Raw genomic sequence first — 17,996 nt, 5'->3', positions numbered from 1 at the left:
ATTTTTCCATGCCCACATGATTTTGTACGATTGATGAATCAATTTTTTACTTAACTGGCTTATCCTAAATACTTGCTTTTATTGGATTTCGTTTACCGTAGAATAATTCTGGCTAACTAAAATCTTTAGCTCTGCCCTTTAGCTACTTGTACCCCATTGATGAATACATTTTCTACAATATTGGCTAGTTTTTAGTCCTTGCTTTTACTGTATTTTGGCTAAAACATGGATTAAACAAAATAGTTCAACATTACAAACGTCGCAACGTTGTCATGTCAGTTTTGCATTTCATTTTTAACGATTTTCATTAGCAGTTTTAACCGGTTCGTAATGTGGCGATATATTTAAACCCAACACGTTTATTTGGATGTATTATAAATAGTGTATTTCAAATACATATTAAAACCCATTAATTATCTGCTGAATATCAAATATTCCCCAGTAATTGCGTCACATTCACCCTTAACGACTGTCTGATTTTCTCGAGCTTTCGGCTATCAAAGTGGTTCAGGGGCCAGTTTTTGCCGAACAACATTCTAAATCTGCTCCACCGACTGAATATGAGCATCACAGAACAAATTATTTTTAAAAAAAGGCACAGGCTAAATTCGGTATATTTGGTCGATGCCTTCGCGGTCACATTGACTGGCATCCTCTGGTCACACCACCCCCAAAACGGAATGGAGCAATGGAGTCCCATTTATTTGTAGTTTTTCTATTGTCATTTTTGGTATGCAAAAATGCACGAGGTACGTTTGATTCGGTCTCGCGTTTTGGCTGGATGTGTCAGCAATCGGGAGCATATCGCAGACCGCTCATACGGTGGTTTCTGCAGCTTCCACAAAGTGATTGAAAAACTGCCTACGGCTATGGCTATTGTGTGTGTTTGGACAGCCCTGATTTGTTTTCATATGCTACTGATCCGACCGATTGTGCTGCGTATATGTCGATGCGGGAGCTGAAAATAAGTTGGTTGCATTCAAATGAGTGAAAACTCGACGTACTCCGCCTGGGAAATGTCATTATATAAAGGGGATTGTACGCTTTCGTGGGCGTACGAAGCATAAAAGTGCATTTTCTTAATGATTTACTCGCGCACACACATACACGCACGCTCTGTGCGTATACAGAATTTTGTGTGTGGTGTGTGTACGCGACAGAGAGAGAGAGACGGTGTTTCGGTGTATGTGTAACATCTTCATGTTGTCTTACAGCTGAAATCAGTGAGCGCCTACTGGAAGAGAACCAGGAAATAGACATGGAATTGCCCGCTCATATGAATGGAAAGGAGTTCCCAGCCGTGCCACAGAACTCGGTGCAAACGCATCCCAGGTGATATTAGAAAAAAAATACATATTTACGTTAAGACTTGAATTCATGGGTCATTATTACAATCACTGGCATCCGGCTAGAAGTTTCATTTGCTAATCCCTTTCACTACCCCCATTTCTCACGCTGCTTGTCTCTGAACAGGAGACACATAAAGAGTAAGCGACGCATGAAAAGAAGGTAAAATCTACGCTTGAGGGATTATCTGTGGCTTTAGATCATAAGCGCAAACTTTTCTAAGCCTTCCACACTTCGTTAATTACCATTTATCCATAAACAGATACAAATGCTACTCCTGTGACCCGCCATGTCTCGATCCTTTGGAGCTGTCACACACATGCCAGAATGCCATTCAGGTGAGTGTTTTCATTTAAACTACGAATCCATCCCCTTGACAGAGGTACTTTTCTATTTTCCTCAGTGCTGGAAATCGCGCACACGGGATGCCGATGGTCAGGAGAACGTTAGGCGGGGCTGCACAACATCACCGGATCAATTGCCGCTGATTTGCAACCAAAACTCTCTGAATAAGCTAAATGGACCGACCAAGCGGAATGCTGCCAAGTATAACGTGGCCTGCTGCACCGGGGATTTCTGCAACAGCGGAGATTTCCCCGAGCTGCCGCCGATCGTCAGCGGCGATGTGACAGTCATAACAGCGGATACCAGCAACATCAGCAAGATGTCCGCCGCCATTCTGGGACCCTTTCTGATCATAACTCTGCTGGGCGCCGTTGCGATCTATTATATACGGCGGAGCCACCGCAAGCGCTTGGCTGCCTCGCGCACCAAACAGGATCCCGAGTCGTATTTGGTCAATGATGAGCTGTTGCGTGCCACCAGCGCCGGGGACAGCACCCTTCGTGAATACCTGCAGCATTCGGTGACGTCTGGATCGGGCAGTGGTCTACCCTTGCTAGTGCAGCGTACCCTGGCCAAGCAGGTGACCTTGATCGAGTGCATTGGGCGAGGCAAGTACGGCGAGGTGTGGCGTGGTCATTGGCATGGCGAGAGCATAGCCGTCAAAATATTCTTCAGTCGCGACGAGGAATCCTGGAAGCGGGAGACGGAAATCTACAGGTGAGAACTGACGTTTGCTGCTCAAATTTTGAAACGATAGTCAATCCTTGGACTTACATTCTTGCAGCACTGTTTTGCTGCGCCACGAGAACATTCTCGGCTTCATTGGCTCTGATATGACGTCGCGAAACTCGTGCACCCAACTCTGGCTCATGACACACTACTACCCGCTGGGGTCGCTGTTCGATCACTTGAATCGCAATGCCCTAAGTCACAACGATATGATTTGGATCTGCCTGTCGATAGCCAACGGCTTGGTCCACCTGCACACGGAAATTTTCGGCACTGAGGGAAAGCCAGCCATGGCGCACAGAGATTTGAAGTCAAAGAACATATTGGTCACTTCGAATGGGACCTGTGTGATAGCCGACTTTGGCCTGGCTGTCACCCACTCCCATGTCACGGGACAGCTCGACTTGGGCCACAACCCGAAGGTTGGCACGAAGCGATACATGGCACCAGAGGTTCTGGATGAGAGCATCGACTTGGAATGCTTTGAGGCCTTGCGCCGTACGGATATTTACGCCTTTGGATTGGTGCTGTGGGAGGTTTGTCGCCGCACCATCTCGTGCGGCATTGCTGAGGAATACAAAGTGCCCTTCTATGATGTGGTGCCCATGGATCCCAGCTTTGAGGATATGCGCAAAGTGGTCTGCACTGACAATTACAGACCCTCCATTCCCAATCGCTGGAGCTCAGATTCTGTAGGTCAATCTTTGTAATTTTCTGAATTTTAATTCTAATTGGTTTTATTTTACAGCTGCTGGCCGGCATGTCCAAGCTAATGAAGGAGTGCTGGCACCAGAACCCAAATGTTCGTCTGCCAGCCCTTCGCATCAAAAAGACTATACATAAGCTAGCTTCCGCAGATGAGAAGATACGCTTGGACTTTGACGAGGCCTGCGTTTAGGTCTCCGTTATAGTCGATAGTTAGTTGTGTAAGCGATACGGTAGTTGCATTCACTTAGAGGTAACCAGACGTTAGACGAAGCTAGTGTAAGATTCATTCATTTCATTGAGGTTTTCTCCTCTGCATTTTCACACACTATTAGTTGGTAATTGTATTATTCAGAGTTAGGCCAAGAAGAGTGAAGAATGGATTTAAATTCTTATGCTATTTTACGGAAGGACTTTTTTGTTACGCATTGGAACGTATTTATTCTATTTCTGATTTCCCTTGACTTTTTGGGTGCCTTATAAATTGCCTTATATTTGTATATTCATGGAAGTATCTTTTATAGTTGGGTACAAACGGAAATTGCCTTTCATTTACTATCGTACATCGTTCATCAAGTGCCATTTGCAATTGAGAATTGTAAAACATTTTAGCATTAAGCTCTCACTCTTTGAACTCCACACAGACAGAGACAGACTTTGTCCACACTTGAATTTGTCCTACCTTATCCAAGCTATGATAGACCATAAGTTATATAGACACACCACCCACTGAATACTGACTTGCTGACTTGTCTGTCCTAGATTAGGCCCTAAGCATAAGCATAACCATAATTAGTTATCATCCCACGCATAGAAGCATACACCTATTTGTATATTGTACAAAATGCAAAATAATTAAGTTTTGTGTATAGTTTAAATGAAATGAAATACACGGATAAGTGATAAGAACATATATTAGTTGACTGACGTCAATTGTCTAAAGATCTCGTTATTGTGCTCGTCCAGGAAAAGCAACTTGAAAATGTCATTGAAGAAGTTGGGATAGTAGTCGCAGGCTCGCTTGCAGTCGGGAGTCCAATTGATTTCCAACAACTGTGGCTGCAGGACTTTCTTGTCCTCGTCCATCCATTTCAGCATGATGTCGGCGGCATAGAGTGCCCGGGACTGGCGGCAAGGGGCCAGACCGCAGGGCGGTGCCTCTTGGCAGGCACACTGAAGAACCTCCAGCAGCATATCGCAGATTTGCTGCTCAATGACTGTCCAATCATTTTCCGGATACTGGTCCTGCCAGAGAGCCAGGAAGTCATCGCATTTGATATGATGCAGTTCCGCTTCCTCCTGGTAGTTCATCACCGTGTAGTGCTTCTCGTAGTCGTCGAAGTGGTCCATGGAGAAGGGATGATTGGCAAAGCGTAAAAAGAACTTCCGATGGACATAGGCTTCCAGGGGCTGAACGCTCTTCAGCAGTATGACATACCGAATATCGAACTTGACACGACAGTCCAGCTCTGTGCGACGGAACAGAACAGGTCTTTCGATATACTTTTGGGCAATCTTAGGGCCAGTGATTGGCAGACGCACAATTTGCTTAATATTGTCGGTTATGTGAGTGTCCAGACCGCGAGCCAGGTTCCAGGGCTTGACGATCCAATGGTTTTCCAGACCTTTGACTGCCCTCGACTGGTAATACGCGACAAACTCTGTCAGCTCTGTCGACAGATTGTAGGTGGTGGGCAACCAGGCGGGATATGTTTCCAAAGTGGCTGCATCGTGATGCTCTTTGGCTGCCCGACGACACACAATGCTGAGCAGATCTTTGATGGTGATTACGTATTCAAATGGAAACTGATTGACGAATTTACGAGGCGTCTTCTCGGAAAATTCCTCAAATTCTTTGAAGTGGTGGGTGAGCCACAACACATCGGCTTCCTCTTCAGCGTTTACCAAGAGGAAATTTGTATCTGTTAAATTCTGCCGGACCACCTCGTACTCAGCATAAACCTTTAACGAATCGCATCGATTCGGAGCTGGCAAGACATTGGTATTCCTTTTAGGATACGTTTCTGGTATGTGTCCGCTGGTAAAGTAGTCAGCACTGGGCTCCACCTGCAAGAAGCTCTCGGTAGTTAAATTATCGTCGCGCCAGGGCAATAGCAGGGCAGCTCTTTGTGGTGCATCCTTGGCCACATACTCGATCATATCCCGGGTCAATAGCTCGTTTTGCTCACAATCTTTGATTGGAAACAGAATACTATAAGTGGTTTGGGTATTGAGGTAGAGGAATGGCACAAGGCGGAAATTTGGGTCATCCGAGTGGTTTACGGCCGAACCGATTTCGTCCATCACATACCATATGGGTATGCGTTCCTCATCGGAGTTACCGCCGGTGAGAATAGAATAGGCATGACAGTACCTCCATAGGCGTTTCAGTATCTTCTCAACGCGTTGCTCATGCTCCAGATCCACGCCGGTTATGGCAGACAATCGATCTGCCAGTTGGGGGTTCTGTTCCAGGGTCTGGCGGGCGCTGTCCAGCCGAAAGGTCCAACAATGGTCTATCAAGTAAACGGCTAGGGGATCGCTTGCTTTAATTCCCTGTTCACGGGCCACTCCCAAGGCAAACACTGGGTGGGTGCTATCGTCATCGTCGGCGCTGTTCTGTTCGTCTTCATCCTCGTCGTAGTCAATCAACATCAGCTGCAGAAGCTCGCCGGCATCAAAGGTTTCTGCAGCCAACTTCCGATAAAGAGCTGGCCAAAGGTGCACTGGCACAGACAATGATTCCAATTGGGACTTGTGAAGAGCCACAAATTCATTGTATTTATTAATGCCATCCATTCCGCGTGAGTCCCGTTTAGAGTGACCGTAGTGTAAGGGTTTCTGCTTCTTCGTCACATCTCATCCGGAATAAGTTTTTCCTTCCGGTCATCTATATGTTTTTATTTGGTTTTGTGATAACAACTTTTTTGAAATCTTCAATTGACAAGAAGAAGAAGACCCGGTTATGTTATCAAAATGTATGTTTGTTGTTTTTTGGCTACAACCGACGAGTATACGCACGGTTACCTGCACTGTTTTGCTAGTTGTGTGACCAGAGCCTCATTTGCTGTTGACGTGCGGCCACCATTTAACAGGTTTGGTACATTATATTATATTTAATTATATTTTTAATTTAATTTGATAAACAGAATATACTTATAGACAACTATACAAGGAAGAAGTACACGCACTTGGCCTTCTGATCGCCTGCTGAATACAGTCGTACTGAAGCGTCAGTGTTGGCAAAATTGGGTTGGTTTACCAGCACTGCCAGAAACAGCTGGTTGTGTGACTAGAGCTGCAATTGTTTTTGTTGCTTGCACGAAAGATAGGGCCTGCCGACCACTACGCTGCCCTACAAAATATATTTCACCATAATATTGATAAGCATTCCAGACATCCCATCTAACAAAAGTTCAAAGTCATCACAACTCGACAAACACACAGCTGGCGAGGAAAGGGTACAATTAGATTTTACTTTCGTCTCAACAATACATTTAAATTTCTGAGCTCTAGGCGGAAGCACACACAGAAGACGCATATGGTGGAGGAGAGACAATAATTTTCAGTAGTTGTGCGGTTTGCTTTGTTTGCCCCCTTCTAAATTTGTACAATTTCCCCCACGCTGACGCAACAAACTTAAGAGTAACGAAAATCTAAATTAAGAGCATAATGAGCGAATCGCTGACATTGGCAAACGATGCCAACATCGCCAAAAATGCTGCACTGCCGCTGCCCACAGTCGCCCAGAGATTTAACTCGGGAATGGATCTAGAGGTAAGGAGCAGCGAAGCGGAAGCCAAACAGAACAGGAAAATCCATGAGCTTGGGTGTCGATTTCTGTCCAACTGCGCAATAGACTCGTGTCTCGTGTCTCGTGGGTTAAGTAATTCGGTGTACCGCTGGGGGATGGACTAGACAGGGGGCCAGCTCTCAGTTAGCATAAAATTTACATTAATGTAGATAAAGTGCATTTAGATTGGCCAACATTTTAATATGGTTTTCGTTTCTCTTTCAGGATCCGAAAAACAACAGTTTCTGGCTATGGAAATGGATATTTAACTGGACATCTAGCTCACCGATCATGTTGCGTACCGTGGAAAAGAAGATTCTTTCGTACTTGAAGCTGCCCTATCGTGGATTTTTCGTCGACATCGGTCCGGCTGTGGGAGATGCTGACAAGATCTGGACACTTAGCATGAACACAGAGTCCAAGGAAGTGCCGTTGGTCCTGTTGCATGGCTTGGGGGCTGGCATAGCTCTATGGGTGATGAACCTAGATGCCTTTGCCAAGGGACGACCTGTCTATGCCATGGACATCCTCGGCTTTGGCCGCAGCTCTCGCCCCACCTTCGCCAAGGATGCCCTTGTGTGTGAGAAACAGTTCGTCAAATCTGTGGAGGAGTGGCGGCGCGAGATGAACATCAACGACATGATCCTGCTGGGACACTCGATGGGTGGCTTCATAGCCTCCAGCTACGCCTTGAGCTATCCAGAGCGCGTCAAGCATCTGGTGCTGGCTGACCCATGGGGATTCCCCGAGAAACCCACAGATCCCAACAACACCAAACAGATTCCCCTGTGGGTTAGGGCCATAGCGAGAGTGCTGACTCCGCTAAATCCGCTGTGGGCCCTACGGGCAGCTGGACCCTTTGGCCAGTGGGTGGTGCAAAAGACGCGACCGGACATAATGCGCAAGTTCCAGACCACAATCGAGGAGGACATCAACCTGTTGCCCCAGTACATACATCAGTGCAACGCCCAGCATCCCAGCGGCGAGTCGGCCTTCCACACCATGATGCAGTCCTTCGGCTGGGCCAAGCACCCGATGATCAACCGAATCAAGGATGTGCGCAGCGATATACCCATCACATTCATATACGGGTCCCGTTCCTGGATCGACTCCTCCTCGGGCGAGAAGATCAAGTCTCAGCGGGGCAGCAACATGGTGGACATCAAGATCGTAACTGGCGCCGGCCACCATGTGTATGCCGACAAGCCGGACGTGTTCAACCGCTATGTGAACGAAACCTGTGATATGTACAAGGTGCAAGATAGCAAGCTAATCAACCCTCTCCAGCTAATTCGAGAGTCGACGGAGTCCGATGAGGAGCGTGAGCCAAGCCTGAGCACGGCCAAGACCGTTGAGATCCAACCCGAAATTGTGTCCGTCCCCTCCAGTGACGAAGTGGCGGCCCCAACGGCCACAGCGACGTCCGATGACGATCTGGCGACCAATATCAAGTCGAAATAAGAAGTTAAAGTCCCAGAAGCACGCTACCCTGCATCTACTAGTTTAGTGTCTTTGCCTAGTATTAAACAGTCACCTCACCCCCCCTATCTATCCAAATTCTATTTTTATAGTGTAATAAACTCATTGTTTACGAATCAACAACAAAATGGCACTATGTTCAAGTATATCTATAGAGGGTTCTCAGCGTTGGCGATTTCTGATTCGTGCTGATTCAGTCAAGAGTACAAAGTACGCTCCATGGGCACTATGACCGCACATGAGAAGTTCCATTGAAGAATTCAAAGCGATACTCATGCGAGTATGTATGTACGCGAGTCTCGCCAAAAAGCTCTCTATAGAGTTTAATGATGAATGTTGTACGTCAGAGTAAAGATTAATCCGAAGAGCACACACGCGTCACTTGTTTTCAGCCCCGGTTACAGGGGTAAAGGCTATCTACATTCTATTCTATAGAAATATGTAGGTGAAACAGGAGCGGGTCGCGTTTAGAGACAAATTGAAACCGTGCGCGCCCTTAGTCTACGGAGCGTCATGAAATACCCCGTCAAGAAACATCTTGGTATTGTATAGTCTTTGATAAAATACAACTTCAATAGTGTCACAGCCACCACCATTCTTCAAGTAATTTCTGTATATCATGCACTTTAATCCTGGGCGATTATAGTGATTGATATTGAAGATGACTCAGTTGGCACAGTCGGCTTGGTTGATTCCCAGCAATATGTTATCGGCGGGTGCGTCTAAGCTTTCTATATGCCCATATATATATATTTTATTACACATGTACAAATATATAATATACGCACATACACATTCATGCATATTAATTGAGTGTAAACAAGCAGCGCACCGTGTTGCTAATCATGTATATAGTGTTTAAATATTAAATACATATTATATATTTAATAGAGTGGAAAGAACAGCGAATCGTGTTGCTAGATGAGTCTGTGCAATGTTAACAAACAAAGAAAAATCGTACATACATAATATAGTCAATCCCATAAAGCTCAAACGTTATCAAATTGCAACGAAAGCAAAAAAAAAGTGTTGATAATTTTGCAGAAAGCTGATAGCCCGTTGGGACAATAACAACGTCGGAGCAAGGCAAACAAAGAAATGGTATACATAAGTTAATTTTTATTTCACGAGCTCAATCGAAGAAAGTAAAGTCCCAATTGTGGAAGCTATAAAGTACACTTTAGTGTTCGAGTATAATGTATTTAATTATTCACTTAGCATCTGCGAAGCCCACACGGTCATTGCCCATGTCGAACTCGGTGTAGTATTTGCCAATGAAGACATCACCCAGAATCCAGAGCGGGCCATTTGGTGGGGGGATGTCAATGCCCATGAAACCAGACAGACAAATTGTTTTGCCCATTTGGGCCACACGGAGAATATAGTCCTTGCCCTCCAGCTCAAAGGTCTTGCCACCCAGCACGAACTTGATGACCGGCAGTTTGGGGATCAGGTCGCAGGAAACGATATACTAGAATCAGATACAGACAGAGATTAGTACTTCCCTTGGGCACTTAATGCTGAAAGCTCACCTGTCCTCCAATAATGGGGGTGCCACCTATTTTCTGATTGATCGAGGTCGCCTCAGTCATTGGAGCGGCAATAAGAGAGGTGCCAGTGTCAGCAATTACTTGGCAGCCACCTTTGCACAGCTCCAGATCGCCAAGGGCGGCCGAGTCCATTTTGATTTGCCAGTACGCCTTGCGGGTGACAGGCAAGTAGGTGAAGTCTCCGGTGTAGTGCTTGGGATCGGAGCCTCCGAAAATGATTTCACCACCTTCAGGGCTAGCTGGATCGCGATTCAGGTAGAAGGAAAACACGGGTGACGAGATCAGGCCCTGTTCGTACATGGCGTAGAATGGTGGCTTGACCCCATCCACAGAGATCGAGCTGTAGCCGAGTCCGAGAATGCCGTCGAACTTGGCAGCGACAAACACCAGACCGGGCTCGCTCAGTGCCTCAGCAAATGTCTGACCCTTGATGTCCAGGCCACCCATCGAGAGTGTGTCGGTAGAAAGGTAGCCGGAAAGACTGCCCGATCCGTACTGGATGGCAAATGTTGTTCCGTTCTTGGCGTAGGTCGACGACTTGCTAGCATCGTACTTGTTATGCATCAGACAGGCAATGTTGGTCAGATGACACTTCTTCGACGGCACCCATAGATTCGAAGAGCCGGTGTCGAAGACCACCCTGAAGCTTTGCGGAGGGGAGCCGATCGATATTGGTCCGTAGTATTGGGCATCCATGTAGTTGGAGAGGGGCTCTGGTACATCGCCTCCTCCATATCTAATGCGCAATTGCTGCAGTTCTGTGCCCACATCGGCAAAATGCCTGCGGGCTGACTGGAATCTATTTAGCGGCACACGCAGCAAACGTGAGTTGGAATCGGCCACAGCCAATGCCAGGCAAGCGACCAGCAGCAGTAGAACCTTCTGCATTTCGGCTGCTACGTATTGAAATATAAAATTGATTTTTAAAGCTGCACAACTCTACTGACACTGCAAAAACAACCGTTTTGTGCAGTTAATTAAATATTGCGGGGCAATGATTCAGCATCGAAAATGTGCTAAATTTTGCCTAAGGCGTGTGGTTAAAATATACTACAAAATAGAATAAATAGACCATTATATGCCAGAAATTAGATGAAATATACTTGAATATAGCACAAAATGGAGGGAATGTTCTCTAATATACCGCAAAATGAATGAAAAATACCATTACAAGTAGCATAAATATACCAGCAATGTTGCTCATTTTTGGGTTCGATAACCGTTCAATTTAAATGCGTTAATCGGAAATGAGAGATTAAATGTAAGGATATCTTTCAATTTACTGGAACCTTGAGTTTAAGACTCTCACTAACCTAAAGCCATGCTCTACTATGCACGAATATACATTCTTACCGAAAGAAACCACAGAGAACAAGACAGACTAGAAAGAATAGTTGCAATCGCCTGGAAATGCATTCCATTAATGAGTAAATGAAAAGTATGCTTTATTCAACAATTCCTGGTACTTGATTAAAAAAGAATGTATTTGATTAGAACTAAGCATTAACATTATCCATATGTATATTATCCAAAACCATACCTTTGACAAATACATACTACTGTAAGTGTGCATAGTGTAAGTTGTACAACAAGAGCCATTTCTTTAGAAATAAGCAATTACGGCATTTCAACGTTCATAATTTTGACTGTTCTGTGTATAGTTTTCAAAATGCATTTCATTTGCCCAAATTACACAGTGGATATCGAGTGCAAGTCTTGTCCTTAGTACTTGTAACGATAAATGGCAACGCCAGCGACGCCAATCAATATAGAACCCATTAGATAGCCCAGAAGTTTCAGCTGCAAGCACACAAAAAAATAGAGTGGTTGAAGGCAGTTGTGTTAATTCTATTTTTGTGATTTAAGAACCTTGGAATTTTCCACGAGGGGTTGCTTTTGTCGGGCAGCAGTCTTTTGTTCCATTTTCTTGGCCTGGCCCAACATCTTCTGATACATTTCTTTTTCGTTGTGTTGATCGCGACGCGCCTTGATGAAAAGCCTGGCCAGATCTTGTTGAACTCCACGATTTTCAGGCTCGAGAGTAGCCACCTTTTGGAACAACTTAATAGCACCCTGCGTGTCGTTCTTGCCTTCCAGAATCTGGAGGGGATTAAAACAAAATGTTTGGTCACACACTAAGAACAGGAATATAAACTATATTTTGTACTTACTCTTCCCTTGCGATACAAGGCCTTTGGATTATTCGGCTGACACCGCAAGACATTCTCCACAGACTTGAGGGCTGCGTCGAAGGCCGAAATTTTGATCTGAGTCATGGCCAGGTTGTTATAGACAATCAAACGATCATCCAGAATGGCCTGCGTTTCACTGTTGGAGAGCTAGTCAAAGGGATCCTTTAGAGTTCACTATAGGACACGTCACTATTCGTTTCACTCACTTGCAAATCTTCTTTGTCAAATTCAGATTCCGGATCCCCATCACGTGTGTCCAAATAGTCAAGAGCGCGTCTGTACAAGTGAATGGCAGTATTATATTCCAACCGCTTGAAAAAGTAATTGGCACGCTCTTTCTTGCGGGTTCTGGAAAGGGAACGAGTTTCTTGTGATCATGTGCTATGGACAGGGAGCTGTGCTTTAACAAACCCATATTTGCGGATCACTTCAAAGGTCTTCAGATCGGCAAACTCTTCGTATTTGCTATCCAGCAGCTCTATTTCATAAGTAAGCTGTAAGGTAGACATGAAGCTAAATTTTCATGATTTGGCTGGCTTCACACTTACAAGCGCATTAGGTGGGACAATGAAGTCCCCGTCGTCTTTTTTTAGCCCAAGCGTCCCGTAGCCAAATCTGGGATCCACAACCACTTCGGCGACTTCACCCACTTTCAGCATGGGCAGTATCATATCCAAGCCCTGGGCCACCTCATAGTCTCCAACATGACACTGAAAGTTCTTTTCCTCCTCTACCACTTTGCCATCCTCGAGTTTACCGGTAAAACTTATGGTTACCAGTTCACCGCGACTGGGACTTTTGGCATCTTCCGGTGCCTTCTTGATGATGCGCTTTATCAGCTGCTTGTTGCCCAATATATCACATTCACTTTCACTCTCGGCCTCTTCTCCCTTATCCGCATCACCGACAAGAGTCGTTGTTGCTGATGTTTCTTCAGAGGCTGCCTCGGCTGTGGCCTTACGTAAATCCTTCGTGTCTTCGGCATTCGTCAGATCCTCAAAGGAGCTGCTGCTAGATTTCTCCGTGTCCATATTTTCCTAGAAGACGAAAGTGTGTAAAATATTGGAACATGGAACAAAGGGCACTGAGAAAAGCGTGGTTAACGTATGACTTGGCGGGCGTCCACGGTCACTTGCATCTGACCGGCAACTTACGCTAGTATGTGTTCTCTTAAATTTCGTGTTATTAAATAAAATATTCCAAAATAAACTAGAAAAATTCACATTACAGCAAAACGAAAAAAATTTACAATTTCACTGCATTTCACTGCTAGCTAGAGATGGGCAAAGCAGATATCTGCACAGTCAAATATCGGATAAATATTATATGTTGGCACAAATTTAAACTTTCTCCACTTTCACTGAGATTGAAACAAATTCTTAACTGGCTAGCAAGAGAATATTAACATAATATTAATATAACATCTGAATAAATATACGCACATATTCTCCGCCTACTATCGATACCAGAACATCGATAGATCTGTTCGAGTGTAACCAGAGTGCGGAGAATCAAGTTCAATTTAAATTTCCGTTCACCGTTCATTAGCTTTCAACGGTTTGGTCGGTCCACGGCTTCAGCGCGGTTCGTGATATCGAGATAAAACTACAAATGAAAAGAACGCGTACGCATGCCACATACGTATAACGATGTAAACAAAGAGACAGCATTTAAAAGGCGGTACAACGAGTGCATTTTACAGATACACACCCATGAGTGCGTATGTATGGATAAAGATACTGGCATACGAGTGCTTGTACACAAAGTGAAATCAGACTTCGGGCAGTAACAATATTTTGCAACTGAACAACGACAGCCACCATTGTTTACCATTTGTGCGATTCGTTTAAGCGTATTTCTGTGTTGACTGTGAAATTAACACTTTCCTATTGGGCCCAGAGGGGCGACTGCGGCCTGCCTGTCGCTATTTGAACGATTCCCCCATGGTGGTAATGGCAAACACAGTGGCTGCAATAAAGTTATGGACTACTTCCTTCTGTCAGCTAATGAGGCTTATCTTGAACTTGATGATCCCGCTGCATTCGAGCATAAATCGAGCAATGCACTCGATTAACTTCATGACACAATTGACGGCATCAAGTTTCCCTGCGCTTCCTTGATTAGCCATTTTCGCTTTTATTCATTCGCGAATGCGCAATCATTTTCCTACGGTTCGTTCGGGTGTGTTGTGAGCTGTGTGCGAAATCCGTCGTCCAACCTGTTCCACCTGCATTTCGCATGGGGGCTGGGACTGGGATCGGAATCGGATCGGGCACTCGGGGACTTGGGGCTGGGCTCGCTTGACTTGGCGCTGCTCGGGCTTTTCTTTACGTAACGCCGCTGGTCAACCTAGTTTCGGCTGTTATTTTCACTCTTTGCCGACTGCATTCGCCAGTCATCCATGTCCAGAGCCACAGAGTCGAGTGGCTCCTCCTCCAGCCGGCTCCTCCACTGGAAGACCAGCAGCAGCAGCAGCGGCAGCGGCAACAGAAGCAGCACGTTTTTATTATCGCACATTTCCCTTGCGGAATATTAATGGGCAAACCCAATACGAGTACTTTGAGGAAATGTAAATCCATAGTTCGTTGGCCAAGTAAACCTGTTCCTCCCCCAAGCCCCCATGCCACCAAGCCCTCAGGCTCAGTGACACCCAAATCACTGACGGAAATCACTCTGTGCATAGCCAAGTGACTCACATCAATTGCCTTAATAACAGAAATACTCGTTTCTGAATTCTATTCGGTTTAGTTAGAAGCATTTATCCATCGGATCTGTGCCAATTCTCGCGTGTAAAGTGATAGATCACATTCACAGAGCATTCAAAGTGAAATCAAATTGGAAAAGAAAAGAAACGAAAAGAAATACAATCAAGCAATCATGGGCAAGCAAACGTTTCGCCATATTTCGCCATTTGGAATGGCGATGGTCTCAAGTGTGTTCCTACTGACCTTTGTGGCGGAGACAAATGCCTATGGATTTGGACGTTGCCCGAACTATCCATCGATGCCAAAGTTCAATATGAGTCGTGTAAGTTTAACGTCGTGCGGATCTCTAAAATCTGAATCATCTCGGTTGGAGAACTATGCATTCCATGAATGATAAATATATGATATACATACTATATTCTGTAAATGATTTCGTTGACACCACTTTCTGATGTAGGTCATTGTCCAATTAGTGAATCAAATTAGTGAATCACCCCATCAAAGATATTACCTAAGGTCAAACCCTTTCCAATTCCTTTAATTTGTACTACCACTGTCCTTACAGTTTTGAGATGCACCGTAAATACAGCGCATTATCTGGCAAAGAGGGGGGGATCCAAAAACAAATTTAAATCTGTCGCCTTTTCAATTAATTAGCACAAGGCGGCCGAAGACCTTTCTTCATTTTATGGATTGTGCATAAAGATGAACTTGAACCAATTTAAGGCCATCAAATCCGATCCATCCCCAATGTAAAAATGCAAACCAGTTTTACAGAAGGAGACACACTACACACACACAAAAGCTTTACGAGCATGATGGCCTGGCCTGGTCTGTCTGTCCGTCCGTCCGTCCGATGGTAAACAAGCCACTTACTTGTATTTTTTTGGAAAAAATAAAAAAAAAGAAGTAAATCCACAGCTTCCAATAAAAACGGCATTCATAGGCATGCCAAGGACAACAAAGTGAACTAATTGCAGAGCCCCATTAGGAGGGGACCAGACGGCGACGGGGACCACCAGTGCCAATAGTGCCACTGTTGCTGTTGGGGTACAATCAATTTAGCAGCACGAATTAAATTGATTGAGCCTTGATTTGCATAAACGATAATCTCTCATAATTTGCTAGGCGAGAGCTCGCTCCGTCACCACATAATCATCCAATTGAGCTCTGGACGGGCGTAAATAAAACATCATTTGACATCATTAGCGACCGCGACCCACCATTCACCCAGCTCTGAACTGCTGACCCAGGGGCAAAGACCTCGCCTCGTCATCCACAGATGCATCATAAAGCCGTCTCGACTGCTTCTTCGCGTGACTTTGAACTGCAAGAAGCCAAATGTCTGATGACGGTGCCGCCGCTACTCTGCTTTTTTAATGGTCAGCCACAAAAACCAGTTCCAACACAAAAATGTTTATGTTTTACGCATTATTTGCTAAATAATGAATGCTACCGCGAAAGAAGGGGGGACTTGTTGTAGTAGTAACCCAGTTAACGCGAGAGAAACGCAGGTAAAGCGCGTGCCAGCACAAGAAAGGGCCCAACTTTCAGAACCACGCAGCTGCGATCTAATTAGTTCTGGGGTTATCCGAACGATATATACTATACTACCCATAGTTATTTAATAAATGAATGAATGAGTACCTTGAGTAAACATTTCTTTGTTACACCCTTTGATGTTGAAAGTTTGCCTTAAAAGAGAAGACGTACAACGTTTAAACATATCTTAGATAATGCTGAAACAATAAAAACTTATTTGCTTAATTTCAGGTTCTGGGCCATTGGTATGAGGTAGAACGTTCGTTTTACCTTCCAGAGATTGCTTCGGGCTGCACCACATTTCAGTTCGAGCCGTACAACAAGGGGGAGCAATCCAAGTTCCAAAATTTCAAGCTAGGGGTGGCCATCAAGAACATCAATCGTATGTGAGTAGAGCCAAACCGATCATAGATATTCAGCTTTATTAGCTAGTGTTATCCTCTGTAGAACTGGCAATCCGAATGTGAATATAGGCTATGCTACGCCCGAGAACAGCAGATCCTCCATCATGGATTTCAAGGTGAGACTTCCCTTTCGTTCGCTGCTTAAACACTTTCATTATTATCATTAATGCTTACTTGGGTAGTTTACCACTCGATTCCCGGATGTGATTGCCCGTCTGTTGCCCGGCTCTGGGAAGTACCAAGTGCTCTATACGGACTATGAGAACTTCGCCATCCTTTGGTCCTGCGGCAGCATTGGCTCCCTGGGCCATTCCGATCAGATATGGATATTGGGGCGTGATCGCGACTTCGAAGTCGACATACGCTCCAAAGTCTACGATGTGCTCAAGAGACTCTCGCTAGATCCGGACAGACTAATCATCAGCAAAAACAAAAACTGCCCCGAGGTGCTCTGAAAAAACAGCTCCATGGGTCATCCCCATTTGTACATTTAGGTTCTCATTTGGTTAAGGAAAATATTGAATTTCATGCCTAATCATTTAGGCTCTGTGATATCGAGGAGTGTGAATCGGAGGCGAGGCGGGAGTCGTGAAATCCAAATACAAAAACAAATTACTACAAAAAATCTGTATCTGCAATGCATTGGGGGATTTTCGCTATATCACTTAACACGGTGATCCTAATTAATCGGGAATAATTAGTATTTACAGCTGGAGTCCAAGTCCCGAAGTTCCGATTGAGGTTCTGTCCCAGTCGCAATTGAAAAACTGATCGAAAAGGTTCTCTAAGAGGAAGGAAAATGTCAAGATTGTGGATTTTGCTATGCCTGGCTCTGCTTTTGGTTCCCTGGCAGATGTCTGAGGCCAGAGGAGGAGGGGGAGGGGGAGGTGGACACGGCGGTGGAGCTGGAGGTGGACATGGTGGTGGACACGGTGGCGGACGCGGCGGTGGATTCGGCGGTGGACGCGGCGGTGGATTCGGCGGTGGACGCGGAGGTGGAGGGCGTGGTCGATACGGGGGAGGTGGAGGATACGGATTCGGTAGCGCCCGACCATACTATGGCTTCGGCGGATATGGTCGGTATAGAGGCTATGGATACGGAGGCGTTATACCTGTGCCTTTGCCTATTCCCCTGCCGGTGGCCTACAGCAGATGCTACTACGACGACTACGGCTACTACACATGCTGAGGAGTAGTGCGGAGCT

At 45.3% G+C, this 17,996-nt stretch overlaps 7 protein-coding genes across 17 annotated transcripts; 4 read left to right on the top strand and 3 right to left on the bottom strand.

The window, feature by feature from the left end:
• Positions 1-608: 608 nt before the first annotated feature.
• sax (type I BMP receptor saxophone) lies at positions 609-4,035 on the top strand. 4 transcript variants are annotated; one of them, XM_015183732.2, is made up of 7 exons: positions 609-749; positions 1,215-1,332; positions 1,474-1,509; positions 1,610-1,685; positions 1,751-2,409; positions 2,477-3,113; positions 3,170-4,035. In XM_015183732.2, exons 1-7 carry the CDS (start codon positions 689-691, stop codon positions 3,317-3,319), a joined length of 1,737 nt encoding a protein of 578 aa, XP_015039218.1. In that variant the 5' UTR covers positions 609-688; the 3' UTR covers positions 3,320-4,035. The 4 variants fall into 4 exon arrangements, with proteins under 4 accessions (XP_015039218.1, XP_001360323.1, XP_033234672.1 ...); XM_033378781.1 differs by lacking the exon at positions 609-749 and adding an exon at positions 929-968; XM_001360286.4 differs by lacking the exon at positions 1,474-1,509.
• Positions 3,982-6,315, bottom strand: TTLL12 (Tubulin tyrosine ligase-like 12). Its single transcript, XM_001360285.4, has 2 exons — positions 6,154-6,315; positions 3,982-6,060 (listed from the first exon to the last, which is right to left on the bottom strand). Exon 2 carries the CDS (start codon positions 5,923-5,925, stop codon positions 4,042-4,044), a length of 1,884 nt encoding a protein of 627 aa, XP_001360322.2. The 5' UTR covers positions 5,926-6,060; positions 6,154-6,315; the 3' UTR covers positions 3,982-4,041.
• A 105-nt stretch (positions 6,316-6,420) lies between these two features.
• puml (pummelig) lies at positions 6,421-8,518 on the top strand. 2 transcript variants are annotated; one of them, XM_015183730.2, is made up of 3 exons: positions 6,421-6,587; positions 6,643-6,903; positions 7,145-8,518. In XM_015183730.2, exons 2-3 carry the CDS (start codon positions 6,799-6,801, stop codon positions 8,378-8,380), a joined length of 1,341 nt encoding a protein of 446 aa, XP_015039216.1. In that variant the 5' UTR covers positions 6,421-6,587; positions 6,643-6,798; the 3' UTR covers positions 8,381-8,518. The 2 variants fall into 2 exon arrangements, with proteins under 2 accessions (XP_015039216.1, XP_015039217.1); XM_015183731.2 differs by lacking the exon at positions 6,643-6,903 and having other exon boundaries at positions 6,451-6,587.
• Positions 8,519-9,497: 979 nt separating this feature from the next.
• cathD (cathepsin D) lies at positions 9,498-10,959 on the bottom strand. Its single transcript, XM_001360283.4, has 2 exons — positions 9,931-10,959; positions 9,498-9,869 (listed from the first exon to the last, which is right to left on the bottom strand). Exons 1-2 carry the CDS (start codon positions 10,834-10,836, stop codon positions 9,609-9,611), a joined length of 1,167 nt encoding a protein of 388 aa, XP_001360320.1. The 5' UTR covers positions 10,837-10,959; the 3' UTR covers positions 9,498-9,608.
• A 486-nt stretch (positions 10,960-11,445) lies between these two features.
• zda (peptidyl-prolyl cis-trans isomerase zonda) lies at positions 11,446-13,515 on the bottom strand. The gene is made up of 7 exons (XM_001360282.4): positions 13,295-13,515; positions 12,689-13,177; positions 12,552-12,634; positions 12,347-12,488; positions 12,120-12,287; positions 11,818-12,048; positions 11,446-11,748 (listed from the first exon to the last, which is right to left on the bottom strand). The coding sequence occupies exons 2-7, from the start codon at positions 13,169-13,171 to the stop codon at positions 11,671-11,673; spliced, it is 1,185 nt and encodes a 394-aa protein (XP_001360319.1). The 5' UTR covers positions 13,172-13,177; positions 13,295-13,515; the 3' UTR covers positions 11,446-11,670.
• A 144-nt stretch (positions 13,516-13,659) lies between these two features.
• Positions 13,660-17,416, top strand: GLaz (Glial Lazarillo). 7 transcript variants are annotated; one of them, XM_015183728.2, is made up of 5 exons: positions 13,710-13,856; positions 14,889-15,167; positions 16,619-16,773; positions 16,835-16,907; positions 16,974-17,416. In XM_015183728.2, exons 2-5 carry the CDS (start codon positions 15,018-15,020, stop codon positions 17,244-17,246), a joined length of 651 nt encoding a protein of 216 aa, XP_015039214.1. In that variant the 5' UTR covers positions 13,710-13,856; positions 14,889-15,017; the 3' UTR covers positions 17,247-17,416. The 7 variants fall into 7 exon arrangements, with proteins under 7 accessions (XP_033234679.1, XP_015039214.1, XP_001360318.2 ...); XM_001360281.4 differs by having other exon boundaries at positions 13,717-13,860; XM_033378786.1 differs by lacking the exon at positions 13,710-13,856 and adding an exon at positions 13,902-14,089.
• Positions 17,417-17,590: 174 nt separating this feature from the next.
• Positions 17,591-17,980, top strand: LOC117183523 (holotricin-3-like). Its single transcript, XM_033377518.1, has one exon. It carries the CDS (start codon positions 17,591-17,593, stop codon positions 17,978-17,980), a length of 390 nt encoding a protein of 129 aa, XP_033233409.1.
• The last annotated feature ends 16 nt before the right edge of the window (positions 17,981-17,996 follow it).

The sequence above is a fragment of the Drosophila pseudoobscura genome, chromosome 3 (assembly GCF_009870125.1).
Source record: "Drosophila pseudoobscura strain MV-25-SWS-2005 chromosome 3, UCI_Dpse_MV25, whole genome shotgun sequence".
Taxonomy (NCBI): Eukaryota; Metazoa; Arthropoda; class Insecta; order Diptera; family Drosophilidae; genus Drosophila; species Drosophila pseudoobscura.
This window is presented reverse-complemented; position numbering and strand designations above follow the sequence as displayed.

Excerpts from the sequence above, each read along its gene's own strand:
- sax (XM_015183732.2), top strand. The coding sequence starts at position 689 with ATGGAGTCCCATTTATTTGTAGTTTTTCTATTGTCATTTTTGGTATGC. Across the intron at positions 750-1,214 it reads GGTATGCAAAAATGCACGAG|CTGAAATCAGTGAGCGCCTA; the intron begins GTACGTTTGATT and ends GTTGTCTTACAG. Across the intron at positions 1,333-1,473 it reads TCGGTGCAAACGCATCCCAG|GAGACACATAAAGAGTAAGC; the intron begins GTGATATTAGAA and ends GTCTCTGAACAG.
- TTLL12 (XM_001360285.4), bottom strand. The coding sequence starts at position 5,925 with ATGGATGGCATTAATAAATACAATGAATTTGTGGCTCTTCACAAGTCC.
- puml (XM_015183730.2), top strand. The coding sequence starts at position 6,799 with ATGAGCGAATCGCTGACATTGGCAAACGATGCCAACATCGCCAAAAAT. Across the intron at positions 6,904-7,144 it reads ACTCGGGAATGGATCTAGAG|GATCCGAAAAACAACAGTTT; the intron begins GTAAGGAGCAGC and ends TTTCTCTTTCAG.
- cathD (XM_001360283.4), bottom strand. The coding sequence starts at position 10,836 with ATGCAGAAGGTTCTACTGCTGCTGGTCGCTTGCCTGGCATTGGCTGTG. Across the intron at positions 9,870-9,930 it reads CCCCCATTATTGGAGGACAG|TATATCGTTTCCTGCGACCT; the intron begins GTGAGCTTTCAG and ends ATCTGATTCTAG.
- zda (XM_001360282.4), bottom strand. The coding sequence starts at position 13,171 with ATGGACACGGAGAAATCTAGCAGCAGCTCCTTTGAGGATCTGACGAAT. Across the intron at positions 12,489-12,551 it reads GAAGTGATCCGCAAATATGG|AACCCGCAAGAAAGAGCGTG; the intron begins GTTTGTTAAAGC and ends TTCCCTTTCCAG. Across the intron at positions 11,749-11,817 it reads CCCTCGTGGAAAATTCCAAG|CTGAAACTTCTGGGCTATCT; the intron begins GTTCTTAAATCA and ends GTGTGCTTGCAG.
- GLaz (XM_015183728.2), top strand. The coding sequence starts at position 15,018 with ATGGGCAAGCAAACGTTTCGCCATATTTCGCCATTTGGAATGGCGATG. Across the intron at positions 15,168-16,618 it reads CAAAGTTCAATATGAGTCGT|GTTCTGGGCCATTGGTATGA; the intron begins GTAAGTTTAACG and ends GCTTAATTTCAG. Across the intron at positions 16,908-16,973 it reads CCTCCATCATGGATTTCAAG|TTTACCACTCGATTCCCGGA; the intron begins GTGAGACTTCCC and ends TTACTTGGGTAG.
- LOC117183523 (XM_033377518.1), top strand. The coding sequence starts at position 17,591 with ATGTCAAGATTGTGGATTTTGCTATGCCTGGCTCTGCTTTTGGTTCCC.